The 18,659-nt window shown below is 40.4% G+C and overlaps 1 protein-coding gene across 2 annotated transcripts in view; it reads right to left on the bottom strand.

Moving 5' to 3' along the window:
- Positions 1-16,970, bottom strand: part of DHX35 (DEAH-box helicase 35) — a 28,160-nt gene extending 11,190 nt beyond the window's left edge. For both annotated transcript variants that reach the window (XM_064673598.1, XM_064673599.1), the window contains exons 1-14: positions 16,869-16,970; positions 14,802-14,935; positions 14,339-14,431; positions 14,102-14,179; positions 12,433-12,537; positions 11,125-11,186; positions 10,431-10,500; positions 9,784-9,843; positions 7,840-7,952; positions 7,437-7,533; positions 6,244-6,402; positions 4,749-4,959; positions 2,947-3,071; positions 2,437-2,491 (exon numbers count right to left, since the gene is read on the bottom strand). In XM_064673598.1, coding sequence (XP_064529668.1) covers positions 2,437-2,491; positions 2,947-3,071; positions 4,749-4,959; positions 6,244-6,402; positions 7,437-7,533; positions 7,840-7,952; positions 9,784-9,843; positions 10,431-10,500; positions 11,125-11,186; positions 12,433-12,537; positions 14,102-14,179; positions 14,339-14,431; positions 14,802-14,935; positions 16,869-16,908 — 1,402 coding nt within the window. In that variant the 5' untranslated portion in view covers positions 16,909-16,970. The remainder of the gene's footprint in view (positions 1-2,436; positions 2,492-2,946; positions 3,072-4,748; positions 4,960-6,243; positions 6,403-7,436; positions 7,534-7,839; positions 7,953-9,783; positions 9,844-10,430; positions 10,501-11,124; positions 11,187-12,432; positions 12,538-14,101; positions 14,180-14,338; positions 14,432-14,801; positions 14,936-16,868) is intronic.
- Between the last annotated feature and the right edge of the window lie 1,689 nt (positions 16,971-18,659).

Genomic DNA, 18,659 nt, shown 5'->3' with positions numbered 1-18,659 from the left:
CGTGCATCACACACATGCACACGCATTTCTTTCCATCTGAAACACCAACATCAGCATTTCTCTGCTTTGGTACAAAGCTGGGCATCCGAGAGAGTAACAGCTCTGTGAAGAACACTTCTGCCAAAACATCAACCAGCTAATCAGGGAGTTTATTGAACTTTTCTCTCCATTTCCCTGAGGTGGTTTTGGCACCCTTGCAACATGCTTCTGAGCCACTGTGATGGTCCTTGTTCCCAGCCCAAAAAGGTTGCCAAGAACCAAGTGCCTTAAGTGAAACCCTCCTTTGCAAGTTGGAACTGAACCAGCAGAGGGTAAAATCCTGGCCAAGCAGAGTTACAGCTCCATGAGAGCAAGAAGAGAGCAGATTGCCACAAGTTACAACACAGCATTTGTGAGTGATGTGAAAATAGCCACAAACTTCTGGAAGCTTCCAAAACTTACACAATCTCCTTTATGCTGCCTCATGTTTACATTATGGAGCAAATATTGCTAACTTTGAATTAACTACAAGCACAGAGCTAAAGTCAAACAGAGCTTCATTTTGATTACATGGTCTCACGTCAAGGTTCTGGTTTAAGTTTCTTGCATTCAAAAAGTTTAAACAGCTGCCAGAAAACCCCCCAAAATAACAGTTCTTCCTATAAACAAAGTTAGGCAGCATACATCCCACTCACCACAAGTAAAAGGAACTGAAAACTGTGTATAAAAAATATTACTACAGTGTGATTTGAGTGTTAAAAGCATCCAACCACAGCTTAATGAATAAAATCAAAATGAACACACCTAGAATCAAAGACTATCTCAAGTTGGAAGGGAGCCACCCATAAGGCTCAAGTCTAACTCCCTGCTCCTGGCAGGACTATCTACAACTAAACCATACGCCAAGAATGTTGTTCAGACTCTACTGAACTGGAGAAGAAGCTGTGACTAGCAACTCAGAACAGAATAAAAAAACTATATTCTATTAAATGGCTAAATAGTAGAAAAGCATTTTAAATTATGCTCCCAGGATCTGTTAGTCCATTTTTCCTTCTTTTCATTAGAAGTTTGTCTGCATCTGTTCACTTGTCCATAACTAAAAAGTTCAATACTAAAACCTGAGCAGAGTCTTTGCAAGCTGCATGTATTTAAAGCACAAAAAGCCAGCAAGCTGTGCACTGAAACACACACTGTCTGTGAGAAACAGTTCCAATTCATCCAGAGAAAATGTGATGGCTTTAGGAATGATCACAGATTCTTTTTTTAGTGGTTGCATCACGTAATCACAGCTAACAGAATCATAACAGTTTGACTTGCTGGGGGTTTGAACTTTGCCTCAGCTGCAGGACCAACCACATCAACAGCACTACACTGCAGCAGGTGTAGCTTTACAGCCAAAAGTCATCCTGCATTCAGAGCAGACACAGACTAGAATCCATCTAAAAATTATAATTAGGTTAGCTCTTAATAACTTTTGTCAGTACCTTCAAAATCATAGCAACCAGAAGGGTTGAAAACTAACACTTGTTTTCCCAAGCCATGGGGAATCAGCCTTTCTGTGGGGTTTCATGCACAGTCTCCAGGGACTGGCCTCTCCCAAATTCAAGCATCAGATTTGACTCACAATGTTTAGGCAGAGTTCTACCACATACATCAAGATCAGATAATGAGTGAAAGGTGCTAACAGGAAAATTTACAATAGACACACTACGCTTTCTAAAGTCCCACCAAGGAACAAATGAAGAAGTGATTCTATTAGCCTTGCTAAATCCTGCATTGTTACAAACAATTTGATCTTGAAAGAGCAGTCAAACCTTTACTTTCAACCTTTCTTTATTTATACTTGCAAGTGTACATGTTTCCATCAGCAGCACAGTAACATGAAATGAAAGACCACCACACCAAGGGCTTGAGTATCTAACATCTTATCTAATTGGATGCAGGTAAATTTAGTGTCTGGTTCCTGTACTGCTCTAATTAGTGTCCAAACTCCCTTTGTATCTTCATACACTCTGTATGGACCAAAGAAACACAAATAGGATCTGCCTGTGAACAAACACCCCCATCAGCTCAGAGCCCTGCTCCTACCAAGGAGTTGGTTTCCCCCCCCGAAATTGCAAGGAAATACACAGAAGATAGCTATAAATACTCATGTACCCAATCTAAACAGTTCAATTCTAGTTTATATCTATGCAATACATTTCCAGTTCCTCAAAGAATGTTACTGCTGCCTTTTGATTGCTTACAAGGAAAAGTAAATCCAGAAGAGACTGAGGTACACTTTAAAAATCCACCAACAAAAAGCTTCCCCCAGTCAGGGCTGTGTTCCTCTTTTTCAAAGCACAGTGCTCACATGAAAGCTTGATTAATGCCCATCCAATCACCAAATACAAATTACAATTTTTTTCATAACCCCTGTAATAAAACTGCAAATAAAGCAAAGCATAATGTTCTCACCTCCTAAAGCATACAGCAACTCTAAAGCTTGCACCATTGACTGTGCAGGAGGTGGCTGTGAAGAGAAAATGTGCATTTATTAAAGTTATCAGCATAAAACACATGAGTTTTCATAAAAATTCATACATCTTCTCCTCTTTTACAAAATCCTTGTTTAACTACCAACCTTTCTATTTCTGCGAAATGAAGAAAGAGCTTTCACTCCCTTCTTCACAAATTCAGTGCAAAGGGACTATAGCTACAGTTCTACAGAACCTCACAGTTTGTCTTTCTAAGACTTCCCTGACTTCTCAACACTTCTAACAGCAAAGTCTGGAACAGGAACAATCATTTTTAAGTTGTCACACAGGTTATTGGCACTATTGATTCCCAGAAGCCCACTTTGCTGCCTGACAGGGGACAGTGAGCTGTGCTTTCAAATCTGTACAGTGAATAGTTCTCTGGATAATCAGCAAGTCATCCAGTGATCTTTCTTCACCCCAAGGAAAGATTACAGAGCCTGGGACTCACCGAAAGGAAGGGGAACCTGAGGACATTGTCGATGCCCAAAGCCTTCAGCTGCAGGATGACGGGTGCCAGGTTACTGCGCTGCATCTCCGGCACCGTGGCCTTGGGCAGCTTCTCAAAGTCCTCCTCTGTTGTGAGAGAAAACAAAGCAACTGGAAACTGAGCTTCAACTCCCACTCTGTGCACTCAACACGACAGAGTCAGACCCATTTCAAGTTTAAATTATACACATGAACTCACAAATGAATACTTAACAAGTGTTAAAAGACGATCTCTAACCCAAAGATGATCTTTCTCCAATTTTATGATTTTATGATACTTTAATTTAAATAGAAATTCAATAGGTTTGGCTACACTGCTCTTTCTGTAGCTGACCCACCCCTATCTCAATATAAAATGCTATAAATTCTTTGCAGGAATCTGGAAATGCTTTATTTCTCTCCTGTGTAATGTTTTTGTCAGAAAATAAAAGGCGGAGTGCAAAATGCTACAAAAAAGGTTTTTTTAAAGAAGGGACACGGACAAGTTCAAAACCAGCATGTTTTCAGTATAAGGACACTATTTTTGGTAACTACTCAAACAAAAGGAGGTTTAGAATACATATTTAAAATAGAGATTAAGGATTAAAAAAACATTTTATTTAAGAATGCCTTTTTAAAAGCACATTCACTATAAAGTCTAAGTCTGGAAAAATAGTTCATATAAGGTCAAAAGCCTTTTACCTTCCATTGACTCTTCTGCAGTGAAGAAAAAGGCACATGCTACATTATTTTCATTTCTACAGAACTCTTTTCTGTCTCTGGTCTATCTCAAACCTTCCCTGAGATAAAGACAGTGTACATTTCTCTGCTGTTTTCCATTCAGTGCACTGTCTTCTCTTTTCTATTTTTCCTCCTTTAAATTGCTCCTTAAAACACTCACTAGACCAGCCCTTGAGCACACAAAAATATCTTCAGTGTAGTCACAGTTTCTCCAGTAAAACACTCCCAAAGCTATGTAAGCTTGGGATGTTATCCAGCACACATTGTCTCCTGATTCTTACTCAACACATAAATTAAGACTATAAGTCACATCTTGGTTTAATGTGGCAACTGCTGGCAAGCACATACACATTTTAAAGGAAAATGCTTGATCTCTCTCAGTCTTAAAGCTCCAGTAGAACTAAAGGGGACCTGAGGCACATCAGCAATGGCAGTGCTCAGCTGCAAAGCCTTTTTTCATCAAACAGCTGAGAACAGACACTTGGACTGCAGCTTTCTGGACACTGCAAGGGGCCAAGAGATTCATTTGTAACAGTAATTTTTGTACAGTGCCAGGGTCATTGATTTAAGGGAAGAATTTGGGGTTGGCTGCTATTCCTAGGAAAAAAAAGAGACAAAAAGAAGTTCTCCCTCAGTTATCTAAAGTATTTCCAGAGCCTTTTTGTTATATGCACAGTCTAATGGAGACTTTAGTTAAAGAAAGCATCCCTGGTGAATATTATAAATTGAAGCCACTGCTCAGAAACCAAAAATCATTAAAGAACAAACTTCTTTAAGAGTTGTATTAACATAACAGGTTGCTAATTGCTGACCCTGCTCAATTTGTGCTTCTGATTCATAAAAGGATTCAGTTTCCAATGCTTAGCACATATGAACAATGTATTTCTAAATAAGCCAGAGGAATAACAAAGGGAAATTTCTTTCTCTTGATGAAAGAACAAACACAGTTTAGTTCTCCTTAATCTAACACTAAAATGAAAACCATTGTGACTAAAAACAGCAGTCAGAGCAGCAAGTTCCCCTTCCCCCCCTCCTGGCCCTGACCTGTGTACAGGCGGTAGCACTTCCCGGAGCGGTTCCGCCCCGCGCGTCCTGCCCGCTGGTTGGCAGAGGCTTTGGACACGGGCACCACCACCAGGCACTCGATGGCTGTTTTGGGGTTGTAGGCCCGGAGCTTCACAAAGCCACAGTCAATCACAAATGCAATGCCATGAACTGTGATGGAGGTCTCAGCGATGTTGGTGGCGACGATCACCTGCAAACACGGACACAGCGAGGACACTGAACTCCCCAACCTCCATTACAGCAGGCCTTTGCACCAGTGCACCAGGGCTCAAATACAAGCCAAGTGAAAGGCCTCAGACATGGCAGTTCCACTAAACACTCTAGAGTACCAAAGGATACAGTACAAGAAGCAGAAAGAGCTGTCAGCTTGAAATAAGCCCAGTTTTCACAGCTTCACAATCAGTTTCTTATTCAAATTTATTCTCTCTTCATAAAAAGAACTTGGCAGAGTTTGCAGAGAAAATCATTGGCAGTGTTTGCAGAGAAAAAGATTAACTGACTGTAAATCAAGTGTTCTCATGTAGCAAACTAAAAATATTTTCTTTCTGCTTCTCAGTTATACTGAACTGTTCCTTGTACACTGGAGTGAGGTGGGGGATAGAAAGAGAACAAAGTTGATCAAGCATTCCATGTTCAGCATTCTTGCAGAGATTAACTTATAGTTATGTCCTAAAATATTAAAAATAGTTGTTCCCAGACAGTGTGAAATTTAATCCTTATTTCACCTGAAATTAAGAAGTAGATCTTGAAAGTTAATTGACTAATGTCATATCCTGGAGAGAAAAGAAGTATTTATATTCAATATTCTCCCATGCCAGATGAACAATTTCACTTATCAGCCTCCAGCAGGTATAAGAATTTTATCAAGTCACGCCAGAGTAGTTTTGTCAGCTTATTTCAGCCCCAACACAGGCCCTGCCTAAGCAGAAAGCACTAATCATACCCAATTATACACTCCTGTGACATTACATGTCCAAACAAGACTTGCAGAAGTCAAAACAAAGCTTTTTTTCTACTAAAATCAAGTTTTATCTTGTTTCTTAGGTGAAACAACGGCACTTACCTGCTCTGGCACTAAATCTTCCATTACTGGTGGAAAACAGCCACAGACTTTTAGATCACAAAAAAAAAAAATACAAAAAGGTAAAAGCAGAGGAGTTCAGAGTGTAAGAAGATGCAACTGGATAAAGACAACTACAAAGTTGTATGAAGACGCTTAAAAATTGCAAAGTTGATGAGGTAGATGGGAGACTTAGAGCTGACATGTGTAGGAGGGATCAAATATGAAAAGGGAAGCCAGGGAACGTGTTCTTGGTTCACCAGCTTGAAAACTGCCAGGCAGTGTTGGGAGATGCAGAAAGTCTCCCTCGATAAGCATTTGCAATAGTCCCATGATGTGAACCTGATAAATCCAATCTGTGTGACGCAGACACCCTTCTGGGTGGTAGAAACTGAGACCCAACAATAGCCTCACCTTCCTGACAGTGTGAGGGACTCTCTCAAACACTTTCATTTGCTCAGGAGAAGGCAGCCCAGCGTACATGGGGAGAACACGGAGGTGTTTTTTCATTCCAGTGCGAGCAAGGGCCCGAGCCTGTTCTATGAGCATGGAAACAACAGTCTCCACTTCCTCCTAGAGCCAGAGCAGCACAGGGCACAGAAAGAGAGAGGTTTCACTTTAATATTCACATAGCTATCACCTAAATACACAAAAATACTATTATTTTACTTGTCCAAACTCCAGGATTTGACTAGCTCCTTCAATGTTTAAATGTTCTTACATAAATTGCTATTCATATTAAATATACCTATATATAAATACTTATGTTTTTTGTTATTTGAGACAATGTCACACCACAAATACACGAGCAAAATCACAAGGGGAGGATTGAACAAAGTTCAGGAGAAAGCAGGTATATTTTCCTGTCTATCTCACAGTGCAGAATGCTGTGGGACTGGATCGGGAATGACACAGGAACAGCACTGACACCTATTGCTCAACTTCACATTTAATCTCAACTGTGGCATCTCACTCTTTAACACATACAACAAAATGTTCAAACATGAGGTATCAAATTCATTCTTCCAAAGTTAAATCAATAATGGGAATAAGGACTTTCTTTTGAAAATATGCAAGATGGTTTTGAAGCTCTTCAAGGTGGCTCCTCACTGGAAAAATGATAAGTTACTTCCCATTTGCTCTTTTCAGCTGCAAAGTGAGCTGACAAGCATAAATAGAGCAGAAGAAACCAGTAAATTTTTATCTCATAGCAATTTGTTTTCCTGTCAAACATTTCAGATGCTAAGCCTAACAAATGTAAATTCCATTCACTTTAACTATTAATGATAACTCACTGTCAATTTAACAGCTGTGTATGTGTGACTGGCACCAACAAACCATACACTGCTCCACTCAGTAACAAGGCTGAAAAAATACAGCATTAAATGAGAAAAACTATCATCCATCACTAGCTTTGATAAATTTAGGCCATACTTTTTCTGTAAGTCTTTGGGACTCATCTAATTTTGCCCCCATCAATACAGAAATGTTTGTCATCTTTACCAAGATTAAAGTAAGCACAACTAAGGAAAGCAGGAGACTGAGGAGGCTTCACAAAGCCCACAATACAGCACAGTAAAACAAGAAAGAATTGATGATGTCTATACCTGGCCAGTTAAAAATGCCAGTATATCACCATCATTCTCCATCTGGTGAATTTTCATTGTAGTTTCCACAGTTGATTTTATGTAGTCTGGAACAGGGCTACAGGGAGAGAAAACAGCAGAGACATGAGCAGAAAAAGAACAGAGCAGCTTTGGACACCAGACATCACCCACACCACATTTAGCTCATGGTGCATCCTTGGCAACCAGCCTTCAGCAACTGATTTATATCTTTTATACCACAGCAAGCTTTAAAACATGTCTCCTGGTATGAGCAATATCCACATGTTTCCCAAACTGAATTGTATGCCTTCCTTACATTGGTCTGGGAATTTCTGAGCTCTAACCCAGACAAAACGATACCACAGTTGCATCTCCCCACTGACAAGATCAGACAGGAACACACCTCTGTAGGTAAAAGATGTCCACTGGAAATGTCCTCCCCTCCACAGTAAGGATCACACTGGTATCTTTGCTTGGGTCACTGGTATCATTTTGATTAAAGAAATCCCTGAATTTCTGTGTTAAAATAAAAACAAAACCACTTCCAGTTTGATAATTGGAGGAATTGACGGAGATACCTAAAGCCATGAAGCAGTTAAATTACTACTTGGATGTTTACTTCATAAATTTGACAGTACCAACTAAAAAATGTGAAAGGTTGATTTTTTTGCCTTCTATTCTCCCTGGGGTTCAGGTGTATAGAACAAATACAGTCTTGCATGTTTATTACTTTAAGAAGCAAAAATCCAAATCTTGTTGGATCTATCACATTAACAAAGTCAAAGCTAAGAAGAACTTAAATGATTGGTGAGAAAAGTTTTGGGTAGGGTTTGTATAGTCTCATCCATTTTTGGCTGAATGATTTTCCAGCTCTTACTGAACACTAAGATTTCCCTTAGTAAAAGCAGAGTTAGGCAGATTTACGTAAGTTTTTGATTTTTCTATTTATTTTCTGAGACACCTTCATAAATTTAGATTTATTGCCACGAAGTATTTTCAATAAATAACAGCAAAAGAATGAACTTAAGTACACAAATAATTCATCTCAACTTTTACAACCGCTATAGAGATAACCATCAACTTTCTGTATTAAACAAATGTTTATATGGTCACACCAATCATTTTGCTCCTTTTAACTTACTTTCATATTAACTGTAAATTATTTGAAAGGTGATTTCTGGCAGTTAAAATTTTGCATTATAATGCAAAGCACTACCAAAGCACAACATATTATCAACATTTATGGCATATGGTACTTGCCACTTAAGGAAGTCTCAGGGTACCTACATCTTCAGTGCTATATGCACTCTCACCACCACATCTCATTAAGGACAGCAGAGTTAGGAGAAGTATGGAAAAAAGGAACGGATGTGAAAGAGGAGATGGAGTAGCTGCCTTATGAGGAGAGACTGAAAAGGCTGGGGCTGTGCTTGGGGATCAGAAGGTTGAGAAGACACACAGCAGAGGTTTACAGAATCAAAGGTGACAAACTAAATGTAAAACTGGGGTTTGGGGTGGGTTTTTTTTTAAATACAAATCCCACACTACTAGAACTAGGAGATCCTTGATGATACTAGCAGGTTTGAAAGAAATTAAATAAAGTACTTCATTAGACAGCAGGTGGCAAACTTCTGAAAACTGCTCTCACTTAGAGCTCCATGGAGCAGAAGCAAAGACAAATTAGCAAACAGCAGGTCCATAAACACATACTAGAAGAAAACAGCAAGAATGTGCTGTCTAATATCACTATTACAACCACTGCAGATGCTGAGGCAGCTCAGAGAGAACAGACTCACACCAGGGGCACAGGCTCATGTGCTCTCCCTAAACAGCAGCTCCTGTTGTTGCTGCTGCGACAGACAGAACACAGGGCTGGATGAAACACTGCTCAGATGTAAGAGAATTCTTCTGTTCACACTCAAAATTAAATTAACGATGTTTTTAGTACATTACTTAAGTTTCTACAGGCTACAAGCCAATCAGGGAACTAGTAAGATCTCAGTGAAATTAAATCTACTCATTTATCACTTATTTTTACTGGTCTATGGTCACTCGAATCAGAACTAAACTGATGTCAAGATTAAGCCAAGAGAACATCTTTTTATACACCACAACCACCAAGAAGAAAGGAGGTATCAGCATATGAAAAGCAGGTTCATATTTAAACTCAATTCCAGGTTTGCTAATAAATGAAAATCAAACACAGCAATTTAACCACAGCAGGGCTTTTTCCTGCACTCCTTCCTCTCCAGTTCACAGTGATGCTTCACAAGCAGCACAGAGAACAAAAAGCAGTGGAGATGCCATTTAAGGTCACTTCATTTCACACCAAATCCATAAGCTGTACCTCTGCATCCAAGGTGGCTGAAGCCACAATGAGTCGAAGATCCCCACGCTTCTTCTGAACCTGGGACAGAGACCAACAACAACCAGAGTCAAAACTATTTTCTAAGACACAAGGCTAGAACCAAGTTTTAGAGCATCCAGATTACCAGAAACTTCTCTGTAAAAATACTTGGAAACTACAAGACAGCTGATGAATGAAGCACCCATATCACCCTATAGACCTAAAAACCTGATGACTGTTTGGAGTTTTATATTTTCATTTTAAAGGAATTCAGTCTGTTATCATTGTAATTTACTCTTAAATTCTGGTGGGAGTCAGATCTTTAGTAGATTGAAAGTTGGCAACAACCTCCTATCAGATCACTTCACATGATCAGCAGCAGCAGAATGAACACTGTCTTTCTGGGATCATCATCTAAGGAGAGATTTCAGCATCAGGGGGAGGACACCGAGGATCCTGAGTGGACATGTAAAATAAGCTGCAGGATAAATGAGGAAGTAGCAATCACCCTCCCTCAAATGGATTCACTTATTAGCCATCAGGATCAGAAGTTTCATGAAAAGTATGAAAATTAAAACAGTTACAGAGAACTGTATTAAAATTAAAGAATAAAAATTACAGAGAACTGTGAATTAAAAGAGAATAACCTTTTTTAGTAAGCCAATGGCAATATCTGTATAAAGAGTCCTTTCATGAGCTTCATCCAGCATGAGGACACTGTGAATAAAGCAGAAAGATAAGATTTTGGAAATTATTTGATTGACACTAGAATCAGTGTCTTCCTATCTTCTAGAAATACCATTATTTGAAATCTGCTGGTGGACTACTACTGTTCAAATCCACTTAAAAAGCTGGAAGTTAAAAAGACTTGCAGCAATGAAACAGGGAGAAAAATGTAGATAACACCACATGGTACATACACACTGGTCTTTAGTTTTTGGAAAGAGGTAGAAGAGAAAAAGGTCTATGTTTACTGTACTGCATCAGTCTTCTAGATACCAGAAAAGCCTGGGGGTTTTGTTGATTTTTAAAAATTTGTTAGCATCAGAAAGAAAAAGTGAATTTAGAACTATCAAATTAAGCAATGCAGGCTCCATGAGGCCCATTTAGCTTTTGTTCCAAAACCACAGCATAAGATCCTACTGGGTTTGGTGCTACAATGATCAACTGATTTTCAAACAGTCTTTACAACATAAAAAGTCAAACAACTACAATAATTTTCACATTTTGAGGTATTTAATAGCCACTAATAATCTATAATAACCACTATAATAACAGCTAAAAGAATGCAGTTGTTTACCAAATAACACTTCAGCAAGCATTCATTTCATGTTTCCTTACCTGTATCTTGTTAATAAAGGATCAGCCATCATCTCCCTCACCAACATACCATCAGTTAGAAACTAAAAATGAATACAAAGAAAAATGTAAAAAAAAATCCCTCTTCGGTAGCCTTGATCAGCCATGTAAGTTTTAAAGATGATTTTCTTGGGTTTTGCCTAAATTTTTCCTTGCCTTTAATTTTCTTATGTTCTATTAAATTGATTCATTTTCAGCTATGGAAGCCAAATATGTATTTCTGAGTGCTAACACAGAGATAAGCAGAGTGATTGCTTTTTAATCAGTATGGAATTTCTGAAGTTAGTTGTTTTTGTTCTTAAAAATAAATCAGATTGACAGCACTGGATGGCAATAGAAGTTTCTTCACTCTTGTCTGTACCTGGCTAAACCTGCTCCATCAGTAACATCCTGTGTGCCAACCCAGTCTGGGCTCTCTCAAAGCTAGCTCCTTAATATCTACCCCACACTCCTGACCAGAACACAAACCTTAACATTTCAATAAAACGCAACATTTCAATACTTTATTGCTACTGGACAGTGGAAACAAACCAGCCTTATACAGCCACCAAAAGGTAGTTTGAACTGTGACTCCAACTGTGGCCTTGAACTAGGCCAGAACTGGTGGTAAAACCCTCCAAATTTCCAACTCTAAATGAATAAATCATCACGTGCCAAAAAACCAAAAAAAACTGCAATTTGTGAACAAGCATCTCAATTTCTTTCACTGTAAAAGGGATACCAGCCTCAGAAAAAAAAAAATAATCAAAAAGCAAATTTTCTCATTCATCATCACTGCTGTTCCAGCACAACTAAAACATAAACCCTCTTCTGTACCAACACAAGCAGCATTAACATTGCTCACAGCACTGAAGAACAGCTGCAAAGCTGTATTTAATCCACACCAAATTATCTCAGTTAGCCTACTCATCTTGGGTTTTATCTGTGCTTTTAATCCAAATCTATTTTTAGGGGGGGGAGGATACTTTTTATCTGTGATTCATTGCAGCCTTTCACTATGACCTTGAGTGATGTGCAGGTCACACCAGCACAGAGCCAACAGTTGGCCATACCTTGAAAATGCCTTTTAGATGGTGCTTGTCAGACTATCAGAATAGAACATGTACTCACTTTATTAAGGTTTGGACAGCCACAGTCATTTCGAGCACACTTTTAGGGTACCCAGCTGGAAAGCTGAAATGCTACCTATTCTCTTGACTGGGCATCACAAAGTTCTCATTAATTTTGCAAAAGTACTTGAAGAGTTTCAGCCAAACCTCTCAGAGCAACCACACACTGTTCATGTTTCACCTTAATTCTTGTAGCCTGTGGATCTGTGCAGTCATCAAACCGAATGCAATATCCAACTTCATGTCCCAGCACTGCACCTCTTTCATCAGCAACTCGGCCTGCAACCTGAGAGAAGAGGTTATTATAAACAAGCTACAAAGACATCTAAATACAAAATAAAACTTCACAATACATACATTAATCCCAGCAGAATTCCAAGAACAAGCTACTTTCAGTTGAGTGACACTCTAAGCCATATGAACAGGGAGTGAATTCATTAGCTCACTTGGAATGTTATCACTCCATCACTTTCAGCCCAAGAATTCAGGATAATTGTCAGCCTGGGTAACACAAGCAAAAGTTCAGGAATTTCTAAACTATGCCTTATACCTTTGCAATGACCTGTCTTTGTTTGTGACAACCTCCATGGGAGAGCAGATAAGTCACCTATGAAGATGAAAGATCACCTTCAGTTCAAGACAAAGCAATAAATCATCAACTATATTTCTCATCTCCCTGCAACAGCCAGAGTCCAGGCTGTTTGCAACAAAATTCTTAAAGAATAATCCTACTGTGTCTATATACTAAGCCTGAATTGAATAATCTTTTTATTTCAGGCTTAAAAATAATGTGTAAGATATGAAAGGGAAAAGAGAGTTGAGTTTGCTGTGAGAAGTCATTTGCAGCACACACAACATCTCCTGTAGAACTGTGCTCTGTCAGCTGGATGTCTATGAAGGAGAAAAGGGAGGACACTGCAGGCAGACTGAAAGCACAAGATGCAGAGCACTGCTAGAGAGTGTTCCTTTACCATTTTGGATCTGGTCAAAAAATACAGGATGATTTAAAAGGGCAAATTGTACAGCTGCTCAATCTACTACATTTTTACCAGAGGTAGAAGCTGATTTGTTGCAGATACACTTTATTATATTCTAAAGAACAGGCAAAATGAGAGGTTCAGGATGGCACCTCAGTTCTGTGTACAAAAAGAACACTGCAGCAGAAACTTCACCCACGAAGTCAGTGTCTGGCAGCAGTTATGAAGACAAGGAGCACTGGATGCAGACTATTAGCAGAGAGCACAAGTCACTGCCCTCAGCATCTCCTCCTTCTCCAAGCACATCCAGCTGACATTATGCTCTCCAAGACATACCACGTATATGCAAAGATTTCTCACAATAAAACTGTTTCTTTTTTGCCCAACACTTTTACAAGGGGAAAGAGAAAAATCCACACCCCGCAAACGCAACAAAAAACACAGAACAAAGATTAAAAAAACTTTGATTTGCTAGGTACACAACCCCTTCTTTCTTCCACTGATACGTTACTTCACACAGCTTTGCATCACTGCTTCACCTTGCAAAAGAAGATAAGGGTCACACAAGCACAGTTCTAGTCCCAAATCAATAACAGCTCAGCCCTGTGCAGCCCTAATTTCCATACACAGTTCTGCTAACATCACTCAATTTTACTTCAAAGCTTCTACATCTGCAATTCTGGACTTGGAATGTTTGGCAAGACCCACTAATCAGGTTGCATTTAGAGTATAACACCAGCAACTCTGTGAGGAAGATAAGCAGAAGAGTCTATTCATTCAGGACCTCATGCAGTTGTGATTCCTGCTATTCAGCAAAACCAAATAAACTGGAGGTTACAATGAACAACACAGTGGGAAAATCTGGACACTCACTGAAACAGCAGCAACCCGACGAGGTTGTGTCACTCCAACAATTCTTCCTTCAGCTGTCCAGCCAGCTTCTGCCAGGTACTGCAACAAACAGTGGGGGTAAGAAAGGCACTGCTCATGGTGTGGATACAACAAGGTGTTAGTTCTCCACACTACGTGCTTCTTCCTGGTCCTGTTTATTATTTCATGTAAAATCCCCTGGGAGAATACCTGATTTTACCAAGCTAAACAGACACTTACCTGTGGAATCTGCGTTGATTTCCCACAACCTGTTTCCCCAATAAGCACCAGAGTCTGATAGTTCTCCACTAGGTAAAGTATATGATTTCTTAGCTGAAAGAGATGACATTTCAACATAAAAACAGTATAAAAATAAGAAAATGATTAAAATTACAATATTTATATATCTAACAGACACAGTAACTTCCTTTTACATGGAGCTCACTGCCAAAAGTTAAACAGTCCTTTAAAATCTATAAATGGCATGTACAATATTTAGTAAATAATATACATCAACAAAGCCCTTAAAACTGTCAGTTACAGTTGTCAAACAGAACGATCAATTCCACTAGAGAGCATAAAATTATGGTCATAAAATTATTATTTTATGTTGCAAAGTGATTCTATACTGCTCTTTCAAAATAAAGATGTAAGAGCCAGACATCATAAAACAGATTCAATAAACCAAAAAGAACTCCTGTACCTTAAAAACAGGCAGCTTTTGTCTTTGCTGTTCAATAGAAAGGGATGCATAAGGATTATAGATGATGGTCACGGCACTGCTCTCGGCAGGGCTCTGTCTCTCCTCTGACACACCGACACCAGGGCCTTCCGTGCCTACATGGCAGAAGTAAATTTTAACTGGAAGAAAACACTTCTGTTTACTGCATCACAATACAGCCAAAATAAACATGTTTCTTACAAGGAGGAATCATAGGTGGCAGCACAAAAAACCCCCAATCTTTCTATTTAAAAGAAACAGGAGGAAAAAAAGCACATAAGTAAAATATAGAGCAAGATCTTCAGAACTTTCTTCTTTTTCTGTGCACCAGTTCAGATATACCTTCAATATCCTTCTCAGAAATATGTCCATGGATTTTAAGTCAGTCAGACATGTAACAGAACTTCCCTTGACTAACATCAACTGCATAAACATTCAGCCTTGCCCACTTTTGGGATAAGTCCCTCACTTCAGCTCTGAATTTACCTCAGGCACTGAAACCTGATTTATTCCTGCTGCAGGTTATCTTAAAACTATTGACAGCTGAAAATGCTGAATCATGAAAGTGAACTAGAAACAAAAACTCATCTCAATAACAGAATGTGTCATCTCCAACTGCAGATTCAACTGGGAAAGTCTGAGAGCAAAGAGAAAGATTCCCCAGTTTTGCAGGATTTGCCTACTTGGGCTTCTCCAACTGCTTAAAAACAGTTAGTCCCTATTCAGAGCTGCCAAGCAGTTTTATAGCAAACTGATCCAATTATAAGAGTGATTAGCAATGATTCCAATAACTGTTCACTCCCCAGGACAGATGGGGAAGTTAAGAGCCAAGGACTTGAATATGTGGATCTTGACAAATCAATTAAGTTAACAGATATTGCTTCTCATCACCCACTGGTTTTCTTTCACAGCCTTTTCTGTGTTTTTTTTAATACACCACTGTCAGCATATTACTATATATATGTATATATAGTATATATACATATATTATCATAATATTCAAATAATTAAGAAGGTGTTTGCTAAACTAATCTTGCCTCTAGAAAAGCTTTGAGGTGACCAATTTAAAAAAGTTACCAGACTCAGACCCATTAGGCTCCCCTGTGGGATAAGGGGAATGCATAGAGCTGCCCAAATCCTGAGGGAATGATCACTGAGTCACGGCCCAGCAGAGGCTGGCAGGGACCTCTGGAGACCTTCTGGACTTGGGTCTTGACCTTGCTTACCACAGGGTCACTTACACGGAATGCTCAGGTCCTCCTTCAGTGGGGTTGGAGACCTCCCAGCCTGCCTGACTGCTTGTTCCAGAACCTGGCCACACAAGAGGTTTTTCTCCTGTTTAAGCTGACTTTCCCCTATTTCAGCTTAAGCACTACCAAGAACAATCTGGCTCCACCTTCTTTACCCCCCCATCAGGTATTTATATACACTGAAAAGATCCTCCTGAGACTGCTCTTTTCCAAGCTGCGCAGTCCCAGCTCCCTCAGTCTCCCATTGCACGTTGCACACTCCATTCTCTCAACTATCTTCATGGCCCTTCACTTTTTGTCTCTCCTTCTGCAAGTCCATGTCCTCCCGAGCCAACCTACCATTCCTTGTAATGGCCTTCCCGGCGCTGAGGGGAATGATCACCTAATCTGAGTCTCTCCTGTCTCAGCTTAAGGCCATTTCCCCTTGTCCTCTTACTGCAGGCACGACAGACGAGATCGGCCCCCACCCCTCTACAACCTTCTTTCAGGTAGTTGTAGAGAGAGATGAGGTCCCCTTGAACCTCCTTTTCTCGAGACTAAACAAACCCAACTCCTTCAGCCGCTCCTCATAAGACACATTCTCTACTCCTTTCACAAGTCTTGATGCCCTTCGCTGGACACGCTCCAGCAACCCCAAAGAGCCGAGAGGGGCTACGCCGCCCGCTTTCGCGGCGGGCCGGCGGAACGGGGCTGTCCCCGCACCCCTCACACCACGGCCAGCCCGGCCCGGGGCTCTGTCCCCCGCACCCCTCACACCACGGCCGGCCCGGCCCGGGACTCTGTCCCCCGCACCCCTCACCCGGCTTCCAAAACTTCACCGGGCCCACGGGCGCCGCCATCTTGGGGTGAGAGGGCGGCCGGAAGCGGCGCGCGGGGCCCACGTGACGCTCCCAGTTGCCATGGCGACACACGCCCCCGGTCCCTCGCGAGGCCCCTCCCACCTCACAAGATAAATAGCAATTTTCCTTTCTTTCTTCATAAGGCTGGGCTTTACGGCCAAGTCTTTGCATTCGAGAGAGAGCCGAGTTGTTATTAGAACCTAATAACATCTAATGTCCAGTAAACTGAGATGCGGGTGGGTGTGTTAGCATTGCCCAATGGTTGGTTGAGTAACAGGTAACTATAAACAGGAACAAAGAATCACAAAATCAATTAGGTTGGAAAAGACCTCTGACATCAACGAGCCCAACCTGTGATCACCGCCATGTCAACCAGACACGTGCCACATACAGTCTTCTCTTAAATACCTCCAGGGACAGTGAGTCCACCACCTCCATGGACGGCCCATTCCGATGTCTAATCCCCCTTTATGTGAGGCAATAGTGTGTAAATTGGGATCAGGTTTATAAAACTCCAAGTAATACTCTCAGCCTGGGTCTTGCACGCCCATCTCCCTGCTGAACAGAGTACTGTGGAAGCCAAAGAAGTGATCTGCAGGTGAGATATAAGAACACCCAAGCGCTTCCAGTATTTAAGTCTTCCTTATGGTTTTGGCCACACTTTTCATGGTACAAAATGAGTTCCATCAAAAAATAAATAAAATTTAAAAAAAAGGGAAGAGCAAAATGCAGAGAACAAAGGCCCAGGATAAGCCAAGCCTTTCAGGTACTTGTCCTGTTACTAGAACAAAGTGTATAAGATTGTTTAGCCTGAAGAAGAGAAGGCTCTGGGGTTACCTAACTGTGGCCTTCCTGTGGCCTTCTTTTTCTACATGAAAAACTGAGAGAGGCTATTTATAAGAGCCTGGAGTGACAGGACAAGGGGGAATGGCTTCAAACTGAAAGAGAAGGTTAGACTAGAAATTAGGAAGAAATTCTTCCCTGTGAGGGTGGGGAGGCCCTGGCACAGGTTGCCCAGAGGAGCTGTGGCTGCTCCATCCCTGGAAGTGTCCAAGGCCAGGTTGGACAGGGCTTGGAGCAACCTGGGCTGGTGGAAGGTGTCCCTGCCCATGGCAGGGGTGGGATGAGATGAGCTTTAATGTCCCTTCCAATGCAAACCATTCTGTCATTCTGTGACATTCTCCCCTTATGTGGGGGAGCACATAGGATTTAACAGGATTGAAAGATCACTTCCCAAAAGTTCTTGCTCATTAATTAAGTAAAGCTGATCACTTCCCTTCTCCAATGACAAATGCCCCTGCACTACTTGCACCACAGCTGTTTCACTTTACACCAGGCAGCTGAAGGACTAGAAAGAAAAAAATCACAGTAATAGCTAAAAGATCCAGCTATGCCCTACCACAGGCTCCTTGCAGACTGTTTAACCAAAATACAGTCATGAAAGTTATTATTGAATCAAATCTGATGTAGACTTAAAGTTTGTGGAATTTTAAAAAAAGGAGCCCAAATAAACAGGTTCTAATAAGTTTAGTAATGCTGTTAAAAATTTACACTTATGGAAAAAATCTAATCACATTTCATATTCTTATTAATAATTCTCTTCATTAATAACTTGTCATGCTAACAGTGCAGTTATGGTGAGTAACACAGACTGCACTTCACAATGCTGTACCTCCATGGTCCCTTATTATGCTAAGTCTGTAGGTAACCCCTTGTAAGAGAGGTTATTCAGTTCTAATTAAAGATGTTCT

Source organism: Pseudopipra pipra, chromosome 17 (assembly GCF_036250125.1).
Source record: "Pseudopipra pipra isolate bDixPip1 chromosome 17, bDixPip1.hap1, whole genome shotgun sequence".
NCBI classification, from domain to species: domain Eukaryota; kingdom Metazoa; phylum Chordata; class Aves; order Passeriformes; family Pipridae; genus Pseudopipra; species Pseudopipra pipra.
This window is presented reverse-complemented; position numbering and strand designations above follow the sequence as displayed.